At 38.4% G+C, this 22,380-nt stretch overlaps 1 protein-coding gene and 1 long non-coding RNA gene across 3 annotated transcripts in view; one reads left to right on the forward strand and one right to left on the reverse strand.

Annotated features, from left to right (window-relative positions):
- The first annotated feature begins 636 nt into the window (after positions 1-636).
- LOC149241354 (uncharacterized) lies at positions 637-4,620 on the forward strand. Its single transcript, XM_089370517.1, has 3 exons — positions 637-2,031; positions 2,635-3,387; positions 3,562-4,620. Exons 1-3 carry the CDS (start codon positions 637-639, stop codon positions 4,618-4,620), a joined length of 3,207 nt encoding a protein of 1,068 aa, XP_089226643.1.
- A 6,494-nt stretch (positions 4,621-11,114) lies between these two features.
- Positions 11,115-22,380, reverse strand: part of LOC149241355 (uncharacterized) — a 73,868-nt gene continuing 62,602 nt past the window's right edge. For both annotated transcript variants that reach the window (XR_016245616.1, XR_016245615.1), the window contains exon 6: positions 11,115-11,338. This is a non-coding gene — a long non-coding RNA (uncharacterized LOC149241355). The remainder of the gene's footprint in view (positions 11,339-22,380) is intronic.

The raw sequence follows: 22,380 nt of genomic DNA on the forward strand, positions 1-22,380 counted from the left end.
AAGGACAAGGGCAGCAGCTGCAGCAATTCAGAAATCGGGTACTGATCTATCTCCTTCATCTCATACTCTTTCCCTATCATCTGATTGCATTAATTCTATCTTTGTATCAAAGGCTCAGTGCTCTATCCCGCCGCCCCCTCCTACTACTGCTACAATCCCTCCTTCCCTTACCCTTGATCATTCCTCGTCCCCATCTCGCCCTATTGTGCCTCTCCCTGAATCAAAACCGCCTCACCATTATTCTCTCCGGCCCCGACCCTCACAATCTGTCTCTGATGGTACCTCGGGGCTGAGCATTATTCCCCCTGATCCTGGTCACACCTCATACAGGGGACGAAAATCAAATTTGAACAAAGCCATTCGGCGTGCTGGGGCTGAAGTTGCTTCGGGACGTCAATCCACCATTGTCGGGGCCCTTAGAGCTACAAACCCCCTACAGCGGGGTCCCCCATGAAGTGCCTATCCTTTAACTGCAGGGGTTTAGCTAGCTCCCCCAAAAAACTAGCCCTAAAACGACTTTTTCAGGTCGAATTACCAGACATCATTTTCCTTCAAGAGACTTTGGGTTCTGCAGAATCTATATCTCTTGCCCTAAAATCGATTGCGCCAAAGTGGCAGTACATTGGGCTGGATGCTATGGGCCGTTCGGGTGGAATGGCCATTGGACTCAATCCTTACTCCATCAGACTGGACTCTTCATGGGGAGGGCCAGGATATTTGGGTGCTGACATTTTTTCCAAAGACCTTGGGCTGCCACTGCGTATCATCAACATCTATGGACCCTGTCAGCAGAGAGAAGGATTTTGGCGCACCCTCCTTGATCGATCATTGATGCAAGAGGAAAACCTGATCATTGGAGGAGACCTAAATTTCTCCTTGGGATATGGTGAATCATGGGGCTCATCGGCACAAGCAGACCCCATATCAGACTTCATGAGGAACTTGCTCGATCAACATGATCTCATCGACATCCCCATGAATCACCCTCTTCCCACATGGAGAAATCGAAGGATCGGGCCAGCAGCTTTGGCTCGTAGACTTGATCGTTTTTTGATCAAAGGACCGCTGCTTCGCCATCTCCATCATTATAAGCAGTGGGTGAGTACTGGGGGAATTTCGGATCACTCTCCCATCCTGATGGAAATTATGGGTCCTCACCCTAAACCAAAAGCCCCTTTCAAATTCAACCATCTATGGTTGCAAGACCCTGGTTTCTCTAAACTGGTCACGGACTTTTGGGCAGCACACCCTATTAGCAGGGAACCCTCTTTGGCTAGGGGTTTTGTCAAAAATCTGACGAAACTTAAACATATTGTGATTGAATGGGCAAAGATGAAAAAAGCCAAGGAAGATGAACTGCTCATCTCGATAGAAGCAGACATTCACGCTCTGCTGGATGAACAAAACCTGGGCTTTATCTCTGTGGAAAGCAAACACAGGCTGGTCGAACTAGAGAAGCAGAAGCACAGTATACTCAAGCTCAGAGAGGAATCGATCAGGTTGAGAAGTAGAGCTACTTGGCTCAAGGCAGGGGATGAAAACTCCAGATTTTTTCATAATTTTGCAAATGGGAGGAGAGTGGCAAATACCATTTGGAACCTACCCTATCCTGATGGGGGTCTGGCAGACTCCTTCATCAAGCTATCCAGTCTAGGCACTTCCTATTTCAAGGGTATCTTCAAATGCCCTGAGGGAACCAACCTTGCTGAGATCATCCGCGTAGCATCCCATTTCCCGAGGTTTGTTAACAATGAAGACTTGGAGGATCTTAATGCACCGGTCACCATGAATGAATTGGAGCACACCATAAAATGGTTTCAGAAGGAAAAGAGTCCTGGCCCCGATGGATGGACCATTGAATTCTATCTGGCCTTTTATGACATCATTGGAGAAGACATCTTGAAGGTGGTGGAAGAGAGCAGAACCTCTGGTCAGATCTATCATGCTATTAATACCACCTTCATTGCTCTCATACCTAAATCAGACTCTCCATCATCCTTCGCTGATTTTCGTCCCATTTCGCTATGCAATGTTCTCTATAAGATCATATCCAAGATCATTGCAAATAGGATCAGACCCATTTTATCCAAACACATCGCTCCACAGCAATTCGCTTTCTTGGAAAACAGGCAGATTCATGAAGCCATTGGCTCTGCACAGGAAGCCATTCACTCTATTTGGACTAAGCACCTCAAGAGCATTCTTCTCAAAATTGATCTCTCTAAGGCTTTTGATAGAGTCAGCTGGCTTTACATCAAGATGATTCTCATCCATCTGGGCTTCTCGCATCAGCTTATCACTTGGATTATGGCATGCATTACTTCACCAACTTATAGTATTCTGATTAACGGCGCTGCATCCCATTTCTTCCACTCAGAGAGGGGACTCCGTCAGGGATGCCCCCTTTCCCCCCTCTTGTTCCTATTGGTAACAAAAGCGCTCAGTCGACTCATCATTTCTGCAAAAAGGGAGGGAACTATCCGAGGCTTAAAGATCTCAGAAGCATGTTTTCTAACACACCTTCTGTTCGTGGACGATGTCCTTATTCTCCTTGATGGAAGTATCCGGGACACCTCATCCTTCAATAGAATCCTTAAACTATTTACTCATGCCACGGGAATGGTGGTAAATCAGGAGAAGTCCTCCATCACTTTGGTAGGTACTTCTGTAGCTGAATCATATTCGGCTATGCAGGCTTTTCCATTTATCACTCAGCCTCTGGATCGAGGTCTTAAATACCTTGGATATTGGCTAAAGCCTACAAATCAAAAAATAGCTGACTGGGTGTGGCTTGTCACCAAGATTGAAAAGAAAATATCATGTTGGTACTTCAGATACCTCTCCAGAGCGGGAAGGTTAACTCTGATCAAATCAGTGCTGGAAGCGACCCCTGTTTTTTGGATGGCATTAGCATGGATCCCCCGGAACATCCTCTCAAAGATTCAGAGACTATGCAACAGATACTTGTGGGCTGGAAAGGAAGAGAAGCGCACCTTTGCTTGGATCTCCTGGAGCAAGATTGCTCTCCCCAAGAAATGGGGGGGATGGGGATTAAAGGACCTGGCATCCTTGGAAAAAGCTCTTGCTGCAAAGATGGGTTGGGCGTTGCTGACTTCCCACAGTCTATGGACTGACATAGCATACCATAAGTACATCTGGCCTCTCGACATCATCGATTGGGCTAGACTTCCAAACTGGAACAGAACGGGCATCTCTTCCATATGGAAAGCCCTCCTACACTCCCTCCCCCTTCTCAGAAGCAATATCGTGTGGCGCATCAGAAGTGGAAACAGAGCTCGCATAGGTATGGACCCATGGAGTGGATGCGGAGGTAGACACAGGCTTCCACCGGATCTGATTGCCCTCCTAAACTCCCGTGGCATCAGGGTGCTTGCACAGATTGCTGATCCTGAGGGCTCTGACATACTACACTAGGCTTGGAAATCTGGCACTCAATTAGATATCCCGATCAGATGGCACGAACCCTGGAAAGAATATTGCGATGCCCTCTCTGAATCCCATATCAGAATTGTGGAAGGGCCGGATGAACTCATCTGGCAGATTGCTGATAGTGGGATTTACTCTCCTCGTGAAGGATATAAACTCATCATTAACCACAGAAAGCCGGAAGTGCTAGACAGATGGTGGCACCAGATATGGAAGTTAACTGCATCGCCCAGATCCAAATTATTTTCTTGGTGTGTCCTCCGCAATCGCATTCCCACTGATGAATACCTCAAGCGTAGGGCAGTATCAGGACCCTCGCGTTGTGTGCTGTGCAAAGCAGACACAGAGACCACTGAACACTTATTCTTAAGATGCCCCATTGTTATACAAATATGGCATAATATCAAATTTCACATACAGTACACGGGAGACTGGTCTGGTACAGACCTTATCAGCGCTTGGATAGATTGGGGGAACAAACACAGTGGCTCGAAAATTGTAAACCTCCCTATCATTGTTAACTGGTCTATTTGGAAGTCCAGAAATAGAATGATATTTGATGGATGGGAGGCTAGGTGGCCACTCGTTGAAGCTGGCATCATCACAGCATACAACGAATTACCAAATCCTCCTCCCACAAAACTGCGACGGCCGACCCCTCCTCCCAATATCGACATGGGCTCGCCATGGGCTTATTTCGACGGGGCTGCAAACGAACATGGCTGCGGAGGGGGTATCATTTTACACATATCCTCGAGGCACTTCTTTCATATCAAAGTAGGATTGGGGGCTGGCACAAACAATTATTCTGAGCTCATTTCTCTCCGACATCTGTTACATTTTGCACTCAGTCACCAATGCACCAGCATCAACATATTTGGCGATTCTCAGATTGTTACAAACTGGGTCAATAGAGTTACCACATGTCACTCACACACTCTAAATGTATTGCTTGATGAAGTATTTATACTAAAGGATGCTTTTAACTTTTTTCACATCTCTCATATATACAGAGAACATAACCAGACTGCTGACAAGCTTTCCAAGGAGGCCGCGGTGATGGAGAATGGGTTATGGGAAATCACTGAATGTTTGGATCAGCAGGAGCAGAAATACTACCATCGGCCATATATAGACCCGACATATCCTACTGCGGGTCAACAGGCGACATAACATAACAGTTTTTTGAGGATTTGACTGCACAACATGATATAATTTGAAATAGATTGAGGATTGCCAAAAATGGCACCAATTTTGCACAATTTTTGAAAATGTAACAGACAGATATACAGCACAGACATGCAAATTTTTTGTGAAAATGTACAGAACAGTTGGCATATGCTTCAAAGCATCTACATATGTAATCTTTCATATTTATAATGAAATATTACGGATTTTTCCAGTGGAAAAAATCTTAATTATCTCTCTAAAGATTTTTCTACTTAATTTAAGCTCCAGGGTTTATCTAAATTTAAGGAAACCCATATATATATATATATATATATATATATATATATATATATATATATATATCCCAATGTTACATCTTAATTGTTACTTAAATTTATAAAAAAAGTCATATCAAATCCAACACTACATACTAAAAACCCTTATATATATATATATATATATATGACACTTTTAATTTATATTTTTTATTTTTAATTATATAATTGAAAAAAATATTAAGCAAATAAAATTAAATTAAATGAGTAGATGTTGTTTGCATTCTAGTTAGACCTCCCTTGCACATTTGCCTAAAAAAATACACTTCTATGAAATATTCACATATTATTATAAATATGAGGATAATATTACACTTTAGATACTATCTAAAAAAAACTGTGTTGTTCATCTATGTTGGGCTTTTAATTCATATTTTCAAATTTTAATTAAATTACACTTAATAAAAACCTTTAAATTATATATATATAAAATGATGTTTTTAATTAATATTTTCAAATTTCAACTAAATTCCATTTAAATAAATAAATCTCAATATAACTAAGATAAAACCACCACCATTAAATTCAAAATATTTCAATTTTTTATTTATTATTATTATTTGATTATCTTTAATTATGATCTAATATATATTCTTTTTTCCTCTATTTTTTAAATTTCATTTTTTAACTCAAATAATTCAAATTTACTTTTCAAATTAATTTCATTAATGCAACATGATCTTCTTTGTTTCATTTCGTAATTAAAAAACACTCTCTTTGTTTTATTTCTTAATGCAGAAACACTCATATGAAACTCAAAACCTTCCATTATAAAAAGGCTCAAAATCTCCCAACAATATTTCTTAAAGATTAGCTCCAATATTATTTCTTCTAAATTAGCCCCTAACAATATTGTGATTAATTCGGAAAAGTTATCATCTTCATTATAAGAAGAATCACAAAAACCTGAGTTCGAAATATATTAATCTATATTGGATAAATTAATATTGGTGACATTCATCATATCGTCAAATACTATTACTTTCTAGTAAATAATGTTTTCTCAACTGCAATGGATTCTTTCATCTTATCATAATTCTATTTGTACTTTCTAGTAAAGAATGTTTTCTCAATTGCAATGGATTCTTTCATCTTATCATAATTCCATTTGTACTTTCTAGTAAAGAATGTTTTCTCAATTGCAATGGATTCTTTCATCTTATCATAATTCCATTTGTACTTTATAGTAAAGAATGTTTTCTCAATTGCAATGGATTCTTTCATCTTATCATAATTCCATTTGTATGGAGGGTGCGATATATTCCAACAGATTGAATGCAAACACAAAAATATGATAATATAATTATAATTTGAAAGTAGTTATGGATTCTCCCTCTTCCCTAGGAAAAAGGTAGTTTTTAGTTTTCATTGATATATCCACTTCACTAATGTTTCAAGAGTTTGTACTCATTCAAACCCCACCAAAGTAAGAGGACAATACAATCATCACGGTCAATCTACATTTTATTATTTCAACTTTTTGAAAATATATTTATGGCATCACAGTTAATCTCTATTTTATTATTTCAACTTTTTGAAAATACATTTATGGTTAGTCTCCATACCCTTACAAACGCCCAACACGGAACAATGATTCGCTAAAGGGTAAACCTCCATACATTAATCCAACAGCTATATACACTAATTTTTGTTTCAGTTAACCCGAGATTTCAATGGCTCTAACCTCAGGTTTAGGCTGAGGTTACTTGGGAACCGTGACAGTGAGCACTCCATTCTCCATTATGGCCTTCACCTGGTCCACCTTGGCATTTTCTGGTAGGCGGAAATGCCAAAGAAACTTTTGGTGAGAGCGCTCAATCCAATGCTACTTGTCTGTCTTATTTTCTTCTTTCTTGACTATAGATCAAAGTGATGAGAGCAAGCAAAGTGACTAACAATAATAGATGAAAGATAATACATGATTTTTTTAAGTTTTTCATTATTGTATTTTCGTTGACATGATTGATCCAAAATATAGGTTTAATATTTTACAAACGAATTGAGCTTGTTAATTTAGATACTTCTTAAACACAATATAATGGGATCAAATTTAAGAGGGAGGGGGGGGAGAGATAGTGACAAAGCTCAGGGACGAAAGAGAAAGGGAGTTATGGGGGGAGAGGGAGAGGGAGAGAGGGAGGCGGGAGAGAAAGAAGGAGAAAAGGGAAAGAAAAAATACAAAGAGAGATAGAGGTGGAGAGAGAGAGGGAGTAACAAGGGAGAGAGGAGAGGAGGGGAGAGAGAGAGAAGGAGAGGAGAGGGAGACATAGGGATGGAGGGAAGAGAGAGAAGGGGAGAGGGAGGGAGATAGTGATAGAGTTGGAGAGAGAGAGAGAGATTGGGGGGAGAGACAGAGGAAGGTGGGAGAGAAAGAGAGGGAGGACTCAAGAGAGAGAAAGAGCAAGAGATGGAGTTGGAGGGGGAGAGAGAGGGAAGGAAGAAAAAAATACATAGAGGGAGAAAGGTGGAGAGAGAGAGGGAGTGACAAGGGAGCGATGGAGAGAGACTGAGGGAGAGAGAAGAGTGGGGGCCAAGAGAGAGAGAAGGAGAGAAGGGGAAGGGAGAGAAACAAAGAGAAGAAGAGGGAGAGAAAGAGATATGAAAAGAGAGTGTGTGTGTATGTTTGGGGGTTGATATAGAGAGAGGGAATAAGAAAGAGGCACGTAGATACAAATATAGATATTATATAACCAACCTAGATCCATCTTATCACATCTATCAAGTGCCAAGAGGGATCAAATCTCTTGAAGTGCAAACCTTTCCTCATGGTTTGCACTCAAAAAATAGGTTTGCACCTTGAGAAATTGAATCTCTCAGTGCTTAATAGATCCAAGCTTAAAATGGATCTAGGTTGGCTTTACTCAATAAACACAACATTGTGTTAAAACTTGAGGAATAACATCAATTTCATTTAAGTGTTTTTTTAAACCACTTATTTCAAACAATTTATTTCTATGTTATCTCAAAGTATTTCATCTTCAATTGTTTTAAGTTATATATAAAGTGAAATATCAAACCATGTAGAAGATTCTTAAATTAACATATCTCCAAAAATAAGTAAAAAAATAAATAAACTTTTATCCTAATATAATATTTCAATGAAAAATATTAAATGCAAACTAAATCCAAATATTCTATAATAATATTAAACTAGATTTCATTTTTTAAAATAATTTCAAACATTATCTATAAATAAAATAATGTAAAATTCTTTTAATCTTAATTTTAAAAGTGATAAAAAAAAACATTGAAAAAGTTGCATTTTTAATTTTTTTCCCTATACATTTATAGATTCCCATACCAAGGTTAAAATGAAGTTTCAATCAGCACATCACATGAAATCATATTTAATACTTGACCAAATTAATTTAAAATTAAACAAAAATGCATTCACAAACAACAACATGGATGTCTAAAATGTTTTAAAACAAATCATTATGGACGTCAAATTAGTGCCAATTATCTTTAAGCTTTGAGTTGGAATCTAATACAAAATAGTAACAAAAATTGCAGCAAAATCCCCGAGTTCAACTTGAGAGTCCAGAAGAAAATTATAACAATAAATAATATGACAACCAGAAGCTCCTATTTTATTGATTGTAAAATCGCAATAAAACATTTTTTTTCATAGAGAAAAAATCTTCATGAGTCAATATAAAGAGTACATATCAAAGACAACAAGGGTCAAAACTAGCGTCCTTGCGAGCATATGAAACCCAAAACTTACAATCGCAAGAAAACATAACACAAATGTTGAAATCAATTAATATTCAGCCAAAATTGCATGCCCAGGATCATGGAAAGTATGCAATATAGCCTCTCATTCGACACAATTTATTTTCCACCTGAATATGCTATCAATCTGCATTACATTATATCGATATATTTACGTCTTATTATATAAATCATAATTGGGTATTGTGTCAATGCTGATACTATTTGGATTAGTTAGTAATGTCATGCTTAGTACACCTCTGAACAAGACGTGAAAGATACACCAAACCCTCCCTTTCAAAGACTAGTATAACATGGCAATGTTAGTTGCATATTTTCAGAAAATTGAGCACAAACATCAATGGGACATCTAATTAACATAGCCGGAAGTGTTGACAGTATCAACCATAACACTGATGTACAAGGATGGAAATAAATGCAATCAAAAGTTCCTAGCAGCTGAATTGATTCAAGTGACAACTTCCATTGTGCTCAACTTCCCACCACTGAAGAATTGTGGAGAAAGGGACTTCACGTTATGCCCAAACCCTAAGTAGGTAAAGTCAATCTCTTCCAAAGCCTATCTTTGGATCTAACTGTCCCTGCGTCATATAAAACACATCTACGGGGATTTACCATCCAGACAGAACGATGGAGGAGAAGAGGTTAACGTTTGTTGTCCTACATACTCACTCACTGTAGATAAAACGAAACAGGATATCATTCAAAGTAAGTCCATGGAGCTGAAAGTAAGTCCATGTATGCCTCGAGAACTAAACACCATGGAATTTCTTGACCACTACATTTTCTAGTTATATCCTCTACTGAAACTAGTTAGAACAAGTTTGATGGAATGACAGTGTTTAAAATAGTGGAGTACAGACTAGGAGGGTGAATAAGCATTGCTACTAGAAAGTCGGATGATTTAACCAAAGAGGAATTTCTAAGGAGGATTGCATACTCATCCCTGATTGGCAAGTGGCCTGGGACATAGTTAAATACCTCAACGTAATGAAACCAATGTGGAAAAAGTCGAAGTCGGGATTAATTCGGCAAGGGTCCAAAAGTTGAAAAACTCGTCAAAGTCGGGAGTTTTTTGAAAAAGTCGTCAAAAAGTCGGCAAAATTAAAAAAAAAAAACACAAAATTATTCATTTTTAAATTTTTTTTTTAACATCTAGAGTATCCACAACATCAAATAAATGCATTTCCACATAAACATGTAAAGAAAGCTAATATATAATATGTATATGAAGTCTAATTCTACATCACATATCAAAATAGTGAATCAACTCCTGAATTTTGAGTCTTGTCTGAGTCTCAACTCTCAAGAGTCAAAATATCAACAAAAATTATAATAAATGTATATCATGAGTCATCTAAAAGTCATCAAGTAATCAACCATTGAGATCCTCTTCCCCTTTTAATTTTTGTTTCCGCTACTTGTATTAAGAAATAAGTCATGCATTTATTCAGGAGATTGTAATCTGCTTGGGTAATAAGGTGTCAGGTGGTAGGTCCAATGAAAATTAACAGTGAGTATCACAGTAGATGTGAAAATTAATGCTTGGTGAATCCAAGCTGCTTATTTTCTGAGAAAACAGTAGATGTCAGTTTATTAACCTAGCCTTGGCATCTATTATTCAAAAACTCTTGGAGGTAAAATCCATTTCTGATACATAACCTTTCCCCACATTTACAGGGAATTCACCACTAAAGAAGATTCCCTTTCAAAACGTGCTCTCATTGTAGGAAGGATCTTTGTTGTCACAAGATTTCACAGGTACTTTGTTCCTGTCTGAAAAATGGGTTCTTTTTTGAGGCACTGGTTTTGTTTTTTTTGGACAGGTTGTTGCTATTTGATCTTCATGACCTCCTCTTTGTTGTTTCTCTTGGAAGCATTCAACAACTGTAACAATGTTTTTGATGGTGTGGGGTTCTTTCTACGGAAGACTGGTGTATGCCTGTCCTTTTGGTACTTTTGTAATCTTTTGAAGGGGCAGTGGCTGTTAGAGTCTAGATCACTGAAAGCCTGGAGGCTTAGCCAATGTAGAATCTGCTTTCTAACTAGAAATATGAAGTATAAAGATTTGTTTTTCCTTGGAAAACAAAAACATATCTTAACCTCAAAACTAACAGATTACAAATGAGACTGCTATGCTCGCAAGAAGTATGACAAACAATCAATGCAATAACTTGAAAATGCATGGACGGAAGCTTCAATTTATAGTTTTTTTCACCTTTGCGGCCTCTTTATCCGCGGCCTGGGAAGGGAGAAAGACTTTTTGGGTCGACTCCCGATTAAATCGGGAGTATAAGGAAAAAATCGCGATTTTTTCCTTTGTGAAAAAGTTGCCAAAAAGTCGGGGGATTAAATCGTTTAGTTCAAAAAATCGCATTTTTAGGATTAAATCGGGATTTTTTGCAGACTTTTTCCACACTGAATGAAACTCCCAAAATTCACCTCTCGAGCAAGTTCAAAATTTCATATTGGAAAATGGATAAATTCAATGCCAGCCAAAGCTTGATTGAATGCTAGATGCCGAATCTTGATTGTCTTCCAGTTGTAAAATATTTATAGCCTGATTTTCCCAAAAATGTTTAATAATTCCACCTGATAAGCTTCCCAAGATTGATCTGCAACTTTTTTCCTTTCATTTCCAGTGCCAAATTCTGCAAAATGTCAATAATAATTCCCCTTCCTAAAAAATATAGAAGTCATACAAAATCAGTACAAGGAAATGGTATCTCTCTATCATAGTAAATACAAATCCTGGTAGAAGGAACAATAATATTGATCCAACACAAATTAAATTAATATTTTCCAATATAAAAATATGTCACTCAAAACTGACTTCACAAATTGCATTTAGCAACCCAAACTCCAAAAGTCCCATTCAATTGCACTACACTCACATCATAAGCCAACTGATTAGAAGAATGGTCTCACATCTTGTAGTAGAAAACTGTAGACTCTCCCGTGCTAAAGGGGAGGAGATATCAATAATTATGAGAATGTCATTGCAAATCCTGCTGAGTTCATCAACTTTGTGATGGTACTCGTAGATCCATTTATGATTTGACACTGAGCTCGTTACACCTTGCCTCTTCTTTATGCTCTATGGAGGACATTATCTACCATGAAGCTCTCTAGTTCCAATACCCATGGACATGACTTTCATGAGATTTTTCTTGTGTATTCATTTTATTTGTCTGTTTCAGCCTTTGAGCTAGTCTTTATTTATGTTCTTAGATTTTTTTTTTTTGTTGTTGTTAATGTAGCTGTAAAACCTGATTATGCACTTCCACTTTGAATTACATTGTTGGACATTAATAAAATTATTTGATCTTATCTTATTATTGTGCCCCTATGACATATCTAAAGAGAATGCTCTCTTTCATACCACCACTACCACTTTCACACTAAACCAAATAAACAAGGGCAACTTTTGCTTAGATTCCAATATGTATTGATCACTGAGTGTCCACAAGGGATGCAGAACTATTCAAATCCGTGAACATGCCAGTCATAGAAGGAGAAGAAAGTCCCAAAAACAACTTCAAAACTTCAGTGGATTAATCCATATGGGGTGAGAATACCAACACAAGTGATGTGCTGATATTCTACATTTTAGTTATTCAACATAACCCCTCTTATCCTGTAGCTTTTGATTTATCGAGACAACACACTGAAAGACATATATGAAAATAAAAAGGAATCAAATAACAACAACATAAGAATCATGAGAGCTGTTACAATCTTGTTGATGGTTCTCTCATGTTCAAAACCAAAAGATTGCCCCTCGTTATGTCAACATAACTCTGATACTAATTGTTATGTCTTATTCATTCACCACAACACATGCTAATGCAATTATTGTTCAATCTCAACATCCTTTACATCCCACTTCACTTCTATTCCCAGTCTCTTCCCTATAGCATCGAATCGTTGTTTCATTCATTTTCACCATTTTTTTGAACTTTGTTCAGATGGCATATGAAATGATGATGTTCTAACAATGTTACCAGAACCAGACCAGTCATTGAACCAGTCAAGTCCAAAACCAGTAGTTGGACCAGAATCAGAAAAAATCAGACCAAAAAACTATTCAAAAATTGAATATATATATATATGAATCCAAACCATTATACACAAATATGCAAAGTTTCTCATATATAAAGCAAGGGTGCATCTAACCAAAGCTGCAATTCATCTCTGTACCAAAAATACATTAACAACTATGCTGCATTGTTTTCGGGACGGGGGAACAGATATCCAGGATGGCTAGAGTGCACCCCCAAATTTTTTAGGGGATGGAAAAAAATATATATATATATATATATATATTAAAAATTTAGAATTCACTATTAGCATCTGTATTTGTTTCAAGCTTATGTGCATAACAATCTATATTTTATAGTATTATGCACAGCCCTTACACTTGCCAATTTTGAAAAATCTCAAGCAACTTAAAAATCGGGTGAGTGACTTTCCATTATTGGCCACTAGTCATGAGTGAAATGTAGTTTAGCTTTAGGATACTTAAGTGTAACTATTTTCAATTTGCAATAAAGTCCATTAGCGGTCAATGAGATAGAGAAGAGGATTTGCAAACTTATACAACAGTATTAAAACCACTATGAAACAATTTGATTCTATAAAGAGATTAGATTCATATTTTATTAAGAAGGTGATTGAATAGGAATTTATTTAAACATTTAGTACCCAATCCAAGTCACTACTATCTAATTGTTTTTCACAATGCTTGAGGTTGGGATGGTGGAAGCATTAGACTTGAATGTCTCTTGGAAACCCATGTACAATATGTAAAGCTAAGATGACCTGAAAAATGAGAAAAAGAAAGAGCAATAACCACAATGATCAGCCCTTTGAAATGTTGCATTTCCTATTTTCTTGACATAAAGACTTTGCTTATTGTAATTTTGTTGTTGAAAATACAGTATTTAAATTACTAGAAACCCAATTGAAACCCATCATCATACAAAACCCATGTTTTGAGCTGCAACTTGTATAACAGATTTAGATTCAGTGCAATCCAAAAATAAGGGATGGGAAAAGTGATCATATTGTCCAATCATCAATGTCCGTGATTTTCAAAAACTGAAAATATATGTCCAGGTTATCCTTGAAATCTGCCCAAAAAATCCTTGAAATCTTTTCCAGACGTCCCTGAAATCTGTTCAAAACGTCCCTGAAATCTACCAGAATGCGTTGGGGATGGCTAGCAAGTCCTTGAGTCTCCAATGAAGTCCCCAACAATTTGGGGACGTTTCCTAAGTGTTCACAAGTCATTGGAACATGGGGATGCAGAGTACATGGGCTTTTTTAGGGGGGATGGGTCCCTGTGCTACATAGATTAACAAAGAGGTTCTAAATGGCCTTTAAAGTCCAGAAAAAATCATGCTACAATAAACAACTACATATCGTCAAAATTATTGCCTATACTGGGATCCTCATGATGAATATCACCTTCTAAGCATTAAAGTAAAATAGAAGAAGCTTAACATGCCAAATCAATGATTTTGCTTGAGTGAAGGATACATTTTTACTAGGGCCATGATAGAGGTATTCAACAATCAATGCCACCAATATTGAGGTACATGTGATATCCCCAATTTCATAAATAACTAAACTGTGGCATAATTTTGTAATTTTGGCGTTGGAGACAATTTTGGGGCATTTTGGACTTAGGAGAAGTGGGTAGATGGGTCCCACGCTCTAGAAAGGGAGGCAATTCGAACCTCAAGGAAGGGGGACGAATTTGTGGATTGTGGGGGCCACCAAGGGGAGAGAAGGAAACCATGACTATGGAAAGACGCAAGGAAGCATTTCTCCTCATCCTTTGACTATTAAATTTTAGAATTCACCCTCTCTTGGAGTTGTTTAGCTCAAGGGTTGGAATGTTGTTGAGCATAGGATTGTTGTGTATGTTGTCATTGATGTCAAAGCAGCGGCATATGCAGCATGTATAAGCTGGTGTCGAATGCAAATGTCATCATTGATGTCAAGGTTTGGAGGCCATTGATGTGATGGGTTCACAAGATGATGCAGTGTGACTATGAAACCCTAGTTGGAGCAGAAACCCTAATTAAAGGGATGAAACCATAACCCTAGGGTTTGGATCCCATGTTGGAGATATTGATGCATAGCTTAATGTAATGATTTGTTGAGGTCATGATCATCATTGAGGTTGCAGATAGATGATAAAACCCTAGCCACTAGATGAAACCCTAGCTTTAGGGCTCGGGTTCCTGAGACGATGAGGACACCTCGTAATTATTAAGGATTTTGATGATAAATATCATTGAATTTGCCTTGGAGACCCTTGTCATTAGATTCTACTCGTCTTGTTCATCCTGGTGGTATGTGGAGCGCTCTTTGAACCTTCACGGTTTGATAGAAATGTTTAGTCAAAGTTTGCACCCCAGTGTATGACCAAAACCCCATAGGGTTGATGATGTGGAAAATTATTTTTGGTCCAAAAGGATGACAAGGTGATGTGTATGACAAGATTTTAATTCAAAAAAAATATATATATATTTACGGAGGTCAAGTTATTTAGACTATTATCATAGTAAAAAATAAAGGTAAAGGAATTTAAATTTCTAAGTATTGATGTGCCACCCTTCTAGACATTTCTCCAAGGGGATTAAGTCAAAATATTAAATTTCACTCCCTTCAAAAAAAATTAGTCGGCCATCTTCAAGATCATTCTTCAAAATCTATATAAGAAAAGGTGTGAGGACTCTCAAGGGTATCAAATCGACATCTTCAAGATCATTCTTCAAACTCTATATAAGAAAAGGTATGAGGACTCTCAAGGGTATCAAATCGACTCACTTTTTCAGAGGTTGTTCTCGAATATTCCTGCGGCCGGAAGAGTACAACATTTTTCTTTATTCATCAGAACAAGGATTTTCATTTTTCTTTTATTTTGTAGATCTTGAAGGCTTCAAAAGCCCTGATTATCTCTGCAATATTTCTGTGGGTTTTTGGGAGACCTGTGATTCATCGTTTTTTCTTAGCTAATAGATTTGACTACTCGCTCTCTGAACCTGGATACGAAGAGGGTCTTCTCTGCGGCAAGGAGAATCACCATTTTGACGTGACGTGGTTTCAAGGGTTTTGTCTGGGCTTATTTTAATTTCAGGGTTTGATGGAGGGCTACCACAACAAAACATCTCAGCCATAATTCTGAAGAGTTCAAGCAAAAGTCTTCTTGGTACAAACAATGGTTTATGAATTGTGGTTAGGGTATTGTTGTCTTTTGTTCCAGGAGATAAAGACAAAACACAACTGCAACTCTTGAAGAAGTTTGGTCTCTTTTCTATTATAGCTCTCAACCAGGGAGAAATCAATAAGCCTTAAACATGTTGTGACCTTGTGTTATATGGTCTATATTCTACGCTGACTACATGGGATTTGTTTGAATTTTAAATCTATGTGGCACATTTATTTCACGGTGGCATTTAATTACAACACCAGATTTCTGTAATACCGCCCTGAGTGACATTATAGCCGGTGGTAGGGTGAGAAAATCTTGATATGCAGTCAAATTCGACCTACATTTTGGTTCCCTGTTGTGAATGTTTTGACATTTTGGAGTTGTTGTCGCGACAGCGTCATCCTCATTACTATTCCGATCATTCAGAAAGTTGAGGTTCCATATTACGCTTGCTTGTGGCCTCTAATGATATTTAAACATATCTATCACCATAATAATTGCTAATCCCTTTGTTGGGATCTGGATTTCGTTACAGAGCAACACTCTCGACTCTCATTCTTTGTGTGGCTTGAGCGACTGATTTTTTTCAATAACCTTTCAAGGAAATTAAGTGATAAATTCCTTTATATAAATAAGGCCCCTCACTTGAAAACAAGGACTTCGGAGCCACTGCTGATATCATCCCTCAAGTTGTTTCGAATTCGGATGCTCTACGAGGGATTGAACCATGGACCTACTTGATACAGTAACTGTTCCAACTGACTTCATTGAATCTTGGTCCTGCTTGATACAGTAAATGTTCCATTTTTCTTCATTGAACCATGGACTTGCTTGATATAGTAACTGTTCCATTTTTCTTCATTGAACCTTGGACCTGCTTGATACAGTAACTATTCCATTTGACTTCGTTGAACTTTGGACAATGAAGTATGAATTTTGGTTCTTCATTTGAACAGTACAGTGCAAAACCTACATGATCTTCTTGTGTTTGGCTTACTCTCATAATTAAGTGACTTGCAAGTCTTGATCGAGCCCCTTGATGAATGAAAACATATGAGACATCTAGTTGACAGTGTCACATTTGATTGTTAGTTTGAGTTTGCACAAGGACCAAAATAAACTTAATGAAGTTATGACATGGTGACAATGGTTGCTTGATAGTAAATTGGCGATATAAATGTAACCTTTTGTAACAGTGACTCTTGTCTATGACATTAGTGACATTTATGTATTGATTTGTGTAGAAAGCAACCCAAACATATATTATGTGATGATAAGTACAGTGACCTTGATCCCTATAGCCTGCATTATAAATCTTGTACTCTTGACATGTATAACAATGTTGTTGGTCTTCAGCGAGAGTATGTTGAACAGAACAGTGACCTAGACTTGATTAATGAGCCAAGGTTTGCGGCAAAAGATATATGGGTCTGGCAATGATTTAAATGTAACAACAGTAGGTAAGTGTGGAATAGTAATATGACTTGATAGTTGTATTGCAGAACAATGACCTGATGATGATAGAACCATGTTGACAGTGATAGTGGAAGTGGTTAGATTGAGTAGTAGTGATAACAATAGTAGGCAGCAGTAATGATGGACAATATCAGTGTTAGTGGCAGCAGTATGGCTTGATGATGTGTATGGGTAGTAGTAGTGAGTGTGGTAGTAGAGGTAGTAAGTAATAGTGAATGTTGCAGCAACAAAACAACAACAGTTGACATAGGCAACGGTAGTAGAGATTGCAAGAGAAGTTCATTGTATTTGGGCCATTATCCCTAGTATTGGAGCCCGACCACTAAGGGAGCATTTAGTTCCTTCCAACTTGCTAGAAAAACCCTTAAGGAGTACTTTACTTCCTTCTAGGCTTACCTAGTAAATTGTTGTATGTACATCATACATAATTGAGCTTTTGTTGAGCCAAAAATTGTGTATTGTCTCGTGCTTTCTTTCAATACTCTGAATAATTAAAAAAATTAACCAGTTGTGTAAAAAGAGAGGGAAACATTGATTCAACCCCTTCTCAGTATTTCCAATAGATTTCAAGTGAGATTCCACACAAATTTCGGAGATTTTCGAGTGTTTCCCTAGCTGAAAATTTGGGGAGTCCATTACAGGCTTCCACAGGGTGTTATTTGCAGTAGTTTATTCAATGGTGTGCATTTCTTAGGCACAGAAGTAGTTCGACCCGTTGGTTTTTCAGATCAACCTAATTGTTTAGGGTGACTAGAATTTGCATTTCCCCTCTTGAAGCCATAGTTTTGGGGGCATTTTGTAGTAGTGGTTCTAGGCCATACATGAGGGCCGAGTTTTCCTTTTTCTTGGCAATGTGTGAGCCTCCTTGGGCAAAGGTTTCGCAGGCCTTGGAGCAGAATTGTTGGGGAGTTGAGGAGCCAAGGAGTTGGACCTTTAGAGGCTAATTTTCGGATTTGGAGGAGTTTTTTGGACCAGAAGTTGAGGGGTATTTCCAACAAGTTGATTTCTCATAGGGGCACGCACAGTTAACCAATTGGGTCGCATGCACTTTTTGGAGGGCTTCATCATTGCTTGGAGTGGAGACAAACACTTTTCGAGTTTTTGCAAGATTTGGGTGAGGAGTCTGGGTCTAAATTTTCAAAGCATTCTGAGGAGTATGCAGCCCTAAAATCATTGTTCCAACTAGCAGCCAACAATAGAGTGTTTTCGGGCAGTGCACATTTCCAGTTCGAGTCCATTTCTCATCTGGGTCAAGGATATTTCTTTTGGGTTTTGCATAGCTTGCATAGCAAGCCCAGATTCTATCATTCCAGCTCACTCTATGTACCCATTCCTAGTTTATTAATAAAATGGCTCAGAATGTTTTGGTGGTGTCTATTGTGTACTGAATTGTATTTCTGGTTTTTATTTATTTTGTTGTTCCTTGCACAATGCTTTGGTATTTTCTGTTAATTTCCATTTAGGAATATTATAGTGGTATCAAAGCATGTTCTTGGCTAGTTGTGGGAGCAGGAACTGGTGATGCCACCCGTTTTGGAGGTGTAGTCTTCCATAGAGGCGAGGTAGAAGAGAAGTGGGAGAGGATGAGGGACTTGTTGATTTGAGATAGCATCGGATGTGCTCTAGCCATGAAAATTCGTAGAGAGGCTAAAGAAAATGAGATCTCCAAGACCCAAAAATGGTTTGGGCAAATTCTACCCGGTTAAGGAGATATTAGAATAATTAATATTTTTAATCAACTGCGGTCGTACCAGATGCAGAAGGGGGAGCATGTAGATCACTTCCTCATCAAGTTGCAGGAGATCCGGGATCAACTGACTTCCATAGAGGCCACGTTGGATCAAGAGTTGATGGTGAGGACCGCCCTAAACACAGTCTCCGAGGAGTGGGAGATATTCGTCTAAAGCATTCTTGGCGAAGCGAATCTTCCAGATTGGGAAGAATTGTGGGCAGCTCTTCACCAAGAAGAGATCAGACTGCTAACCAAGACAGGAAGTACCAACAAAGGAGCTTGGGTCAAGAAAGAAGAGGAAGAGGATGTAGCTCTGGCATCTGCAGGGAAGCAGGAGAAGAGGAAGAAAAAGGAACTCTCCAAGATAAAGTGCTTCAACTGTGGGGAACTGGGGCATTATGCGAACCACTGTCCGAGGAAGAAGAATAAGGGAGAGGCGTCTAACTCCAAGGCAGGGCCAGCAAAGGCAAAAAAAGAGGTAGAGGAGGATGACGATTGTGCCATGAGTGCTCATCTACCTCTAGAGAAGAGGTGGCGAGACATCAAGTTGTAGTCTGGAGGACTACAGGCGATGAGGGGCAGGATCCTTGAGGTACCCGAACTCTTGGATCATACCTGGCTACGGGAGCCCCGAAGTGACAGTGGCAAGATGGTGGATGTTGGTAGAAGCGGATGCAGATGGAGCCGCAAAGAGTGCTAGAGTGCAGTAGTCCCAGGCAGCACGAAGAGGGTTGCAACAGTGCGACAGGCACAGAGGAGGTTGCAGCAGTGCAAGATGGCACAGAGGAGGTTTGCAGCGGTGCGAGAGGCACAAATTTGTTGCAGCAATGCAAAGGTAGCAGAGGGAGCACAGGATAGTGGCAGAGAGAGCTTCAGCATTAGGAGAGTTTCTAGCCTGAAAAGGATGTCAATAGTTGGGTGGATCAGCTACTTACTTCTCAATAACTAAGTTGTAGTGCAGTAGCAGTAGCATAATGCAGCATGATGAGAGAGAACTGCAATGCAAATACAGTGTTGGGAGAAAGGACCAGCAGTAGCACAGATGCAGAGGGAGTTGTCGTACAGATGTAGCAGTGGCAGTGGCAGAGCCATGGGCAGCAGTATAGGATGCAGCAGTGCAAAGGATGTTGGGCGGGGAGGCCTAGCATCAGCACAGGTACCGGTGTCATATAATTAGGGTGATGCTCAATGGTGGAGTATTACTAGGGCACAGTCCTCGCTAAGAGGGAGTGTTGATTTGGTGTAGCATCCGATGTGATCTAGCCATGAAAATCAGTGAAGAGGCTAAAGCACATGAGATCTCCAAGACCCAAAAATGGTTTGGGCAAATTCTGCCCAGTTAAGGAGATATTAAAATAATTAATATTTTTAATGGAGTCATTCGATTTTCTAGAGCGGGGTTTGGTAAGAGAAATCGAATTAGTGATCAGAGTTGCAACGAGGGGTAGTGAGTACGAGTCAGAGAGGTAGAGATAGTGCCGGAAGACCAGCACAGAAGCAGAGAGACAGATGCAAAGGCAGAAGGAGCCACATAGAGGCTAGCAGTGATTGTGTAGAGGCCAAAAGGGCCTGCATCATCCACGCAGAGGCTGCAGGAGTGACGCAGAGGGTCAGAGAGGCTGCGCAGAGCCTCAAAGGGCTGGCGCAGAGGCTAGGAGGGCTAACGCAGATCTTCAGATTGTGCTGGTGAGGGTTTCGTGGGGCATACTTTCAAAATATCTGCCAAATTGTTTATCTCTATCGGGTGAGCAAGTTTGGCACCCAGTGTCCTCAGAAAAGTTGCTTAGTAATAAAAACCCTCAAAATTGTTGCACTGGTTTTCCCAAGTTGGGTTTTTCCGAAGATGACTGTCAAAAAACTAAGTTGCACGAAACGCTGAAATGTTTCGGAGTTTCCGAAACGGGTACGTTTATAAACGTCACCTCCCAAAAATGGAAACGCCAGCCAAAACATCACAACCAAAATGTCATATATGTATATATAAAAATATGTATATAAATAAATAAGTGAATAACACATTATCTTGCAAGAAAAAAGGGAATAAGAGCCATAGATGACAATTTAAAAGGAAAAACAAGTCTATATTAACTCTAATAGATCATTACATGATGGTCGAGTTTCAGCTGAGTTTCTGCCAAGTTTTGGAGTTTCGGGTACAGGTATGGCCCGAAACGCTGAGAGACTTATAGCAGTTGTTGTCGCGCAGATTGACACGACAACGCTCAGACCGGGGGCTGTCACTCTGATCCCCAATCCCTCTGTTTAAGCCTGTCTCCCGTGGCTAAGGGGGGTAGTCCCTGTGAGATGATGAGGCCAACTGTCGACCAGTTGGCTGGGAGACACGAGATACGACTAAGATAAGCACTAAAAAGATTTAATTAGTTAGCAGACCAGTGCCTTAAGAGATAGTGTTTAAGACGATTACTTGTTAGATGATGTAGAAAAATAAACTGTGAACAACAATCATTTGTCATCAGCTAAATCACAATGCTCTTAGAATGACCAAAACGATATCGAGCAACCAAAAAAAAATGAATGCTCTGAACCACCACGAATCATAAACCATTAACCAGATATCAATTTCGCATCTCGACTTGAAAATTCAGCATGAAAGATGTAACATGAAAACAACTGAATCTGGCAAAAATAAATTTTTCACGAAATTTTTATATTTTTTCGAATTTTTTTAAATCTTTTTTTTTTTTTTTTTTTATTTTTTTTTTTTTTTTTTTTTCAATGATTTTTTAATTAAAACATTAAACTAAAAATCTAAAAGAAAATTAAAAAAGAAACTATACTAAAATCTAATCTAAGTCAAAACTAAAAAGCGTTAACAATATTTAATCGTAAATGAAAAAGCTAATTTTTAAACTACAACCTAACTAATAAAATAAATAAATCTAAATTCTAACTTTGAATAAAAATGGACTTTTTTTTTTTTTAATTGTTATATCGTACATTAAAACAAAATCAAAAATTTATAAAACAAATCTAACAAATTACAATCTAAATAAAACAAATAAAAAAAAAAAAACTAAATCGATGCTAACCTAAACGCATGAAACCATAACCTAAATCCAAATCAAAATAAGCCAAATTAAATTCCGATTTCTTTACGATTAAAACACTGAACGCTTAAAACTTGGCACGAAAATGACATCGAAACCCTGAGCTGCGAGCTGACTTACCGACGCTGAAAAATAAAAACGCAAGCATACCTGGAGATGATGATACGCAGGTACTTGAAGCAATTACCTTGC

Source organism: Pinus tabuliformis, chromosome 8 (assembly GCF_031772625.1).
Source record: "Pinus tabuliformis cultivar Carrire ecotype Pingquan chromosome 8, CPIR1, whole genome shotgun sequence".
Taxonomy (NCBI): domain Eukaryota; kingdom Viridiplantae; phylum Streptophyta; class Pinopsida; order Pinales; family Pinaceae; genus Pinus; species Pinus tabuliformis.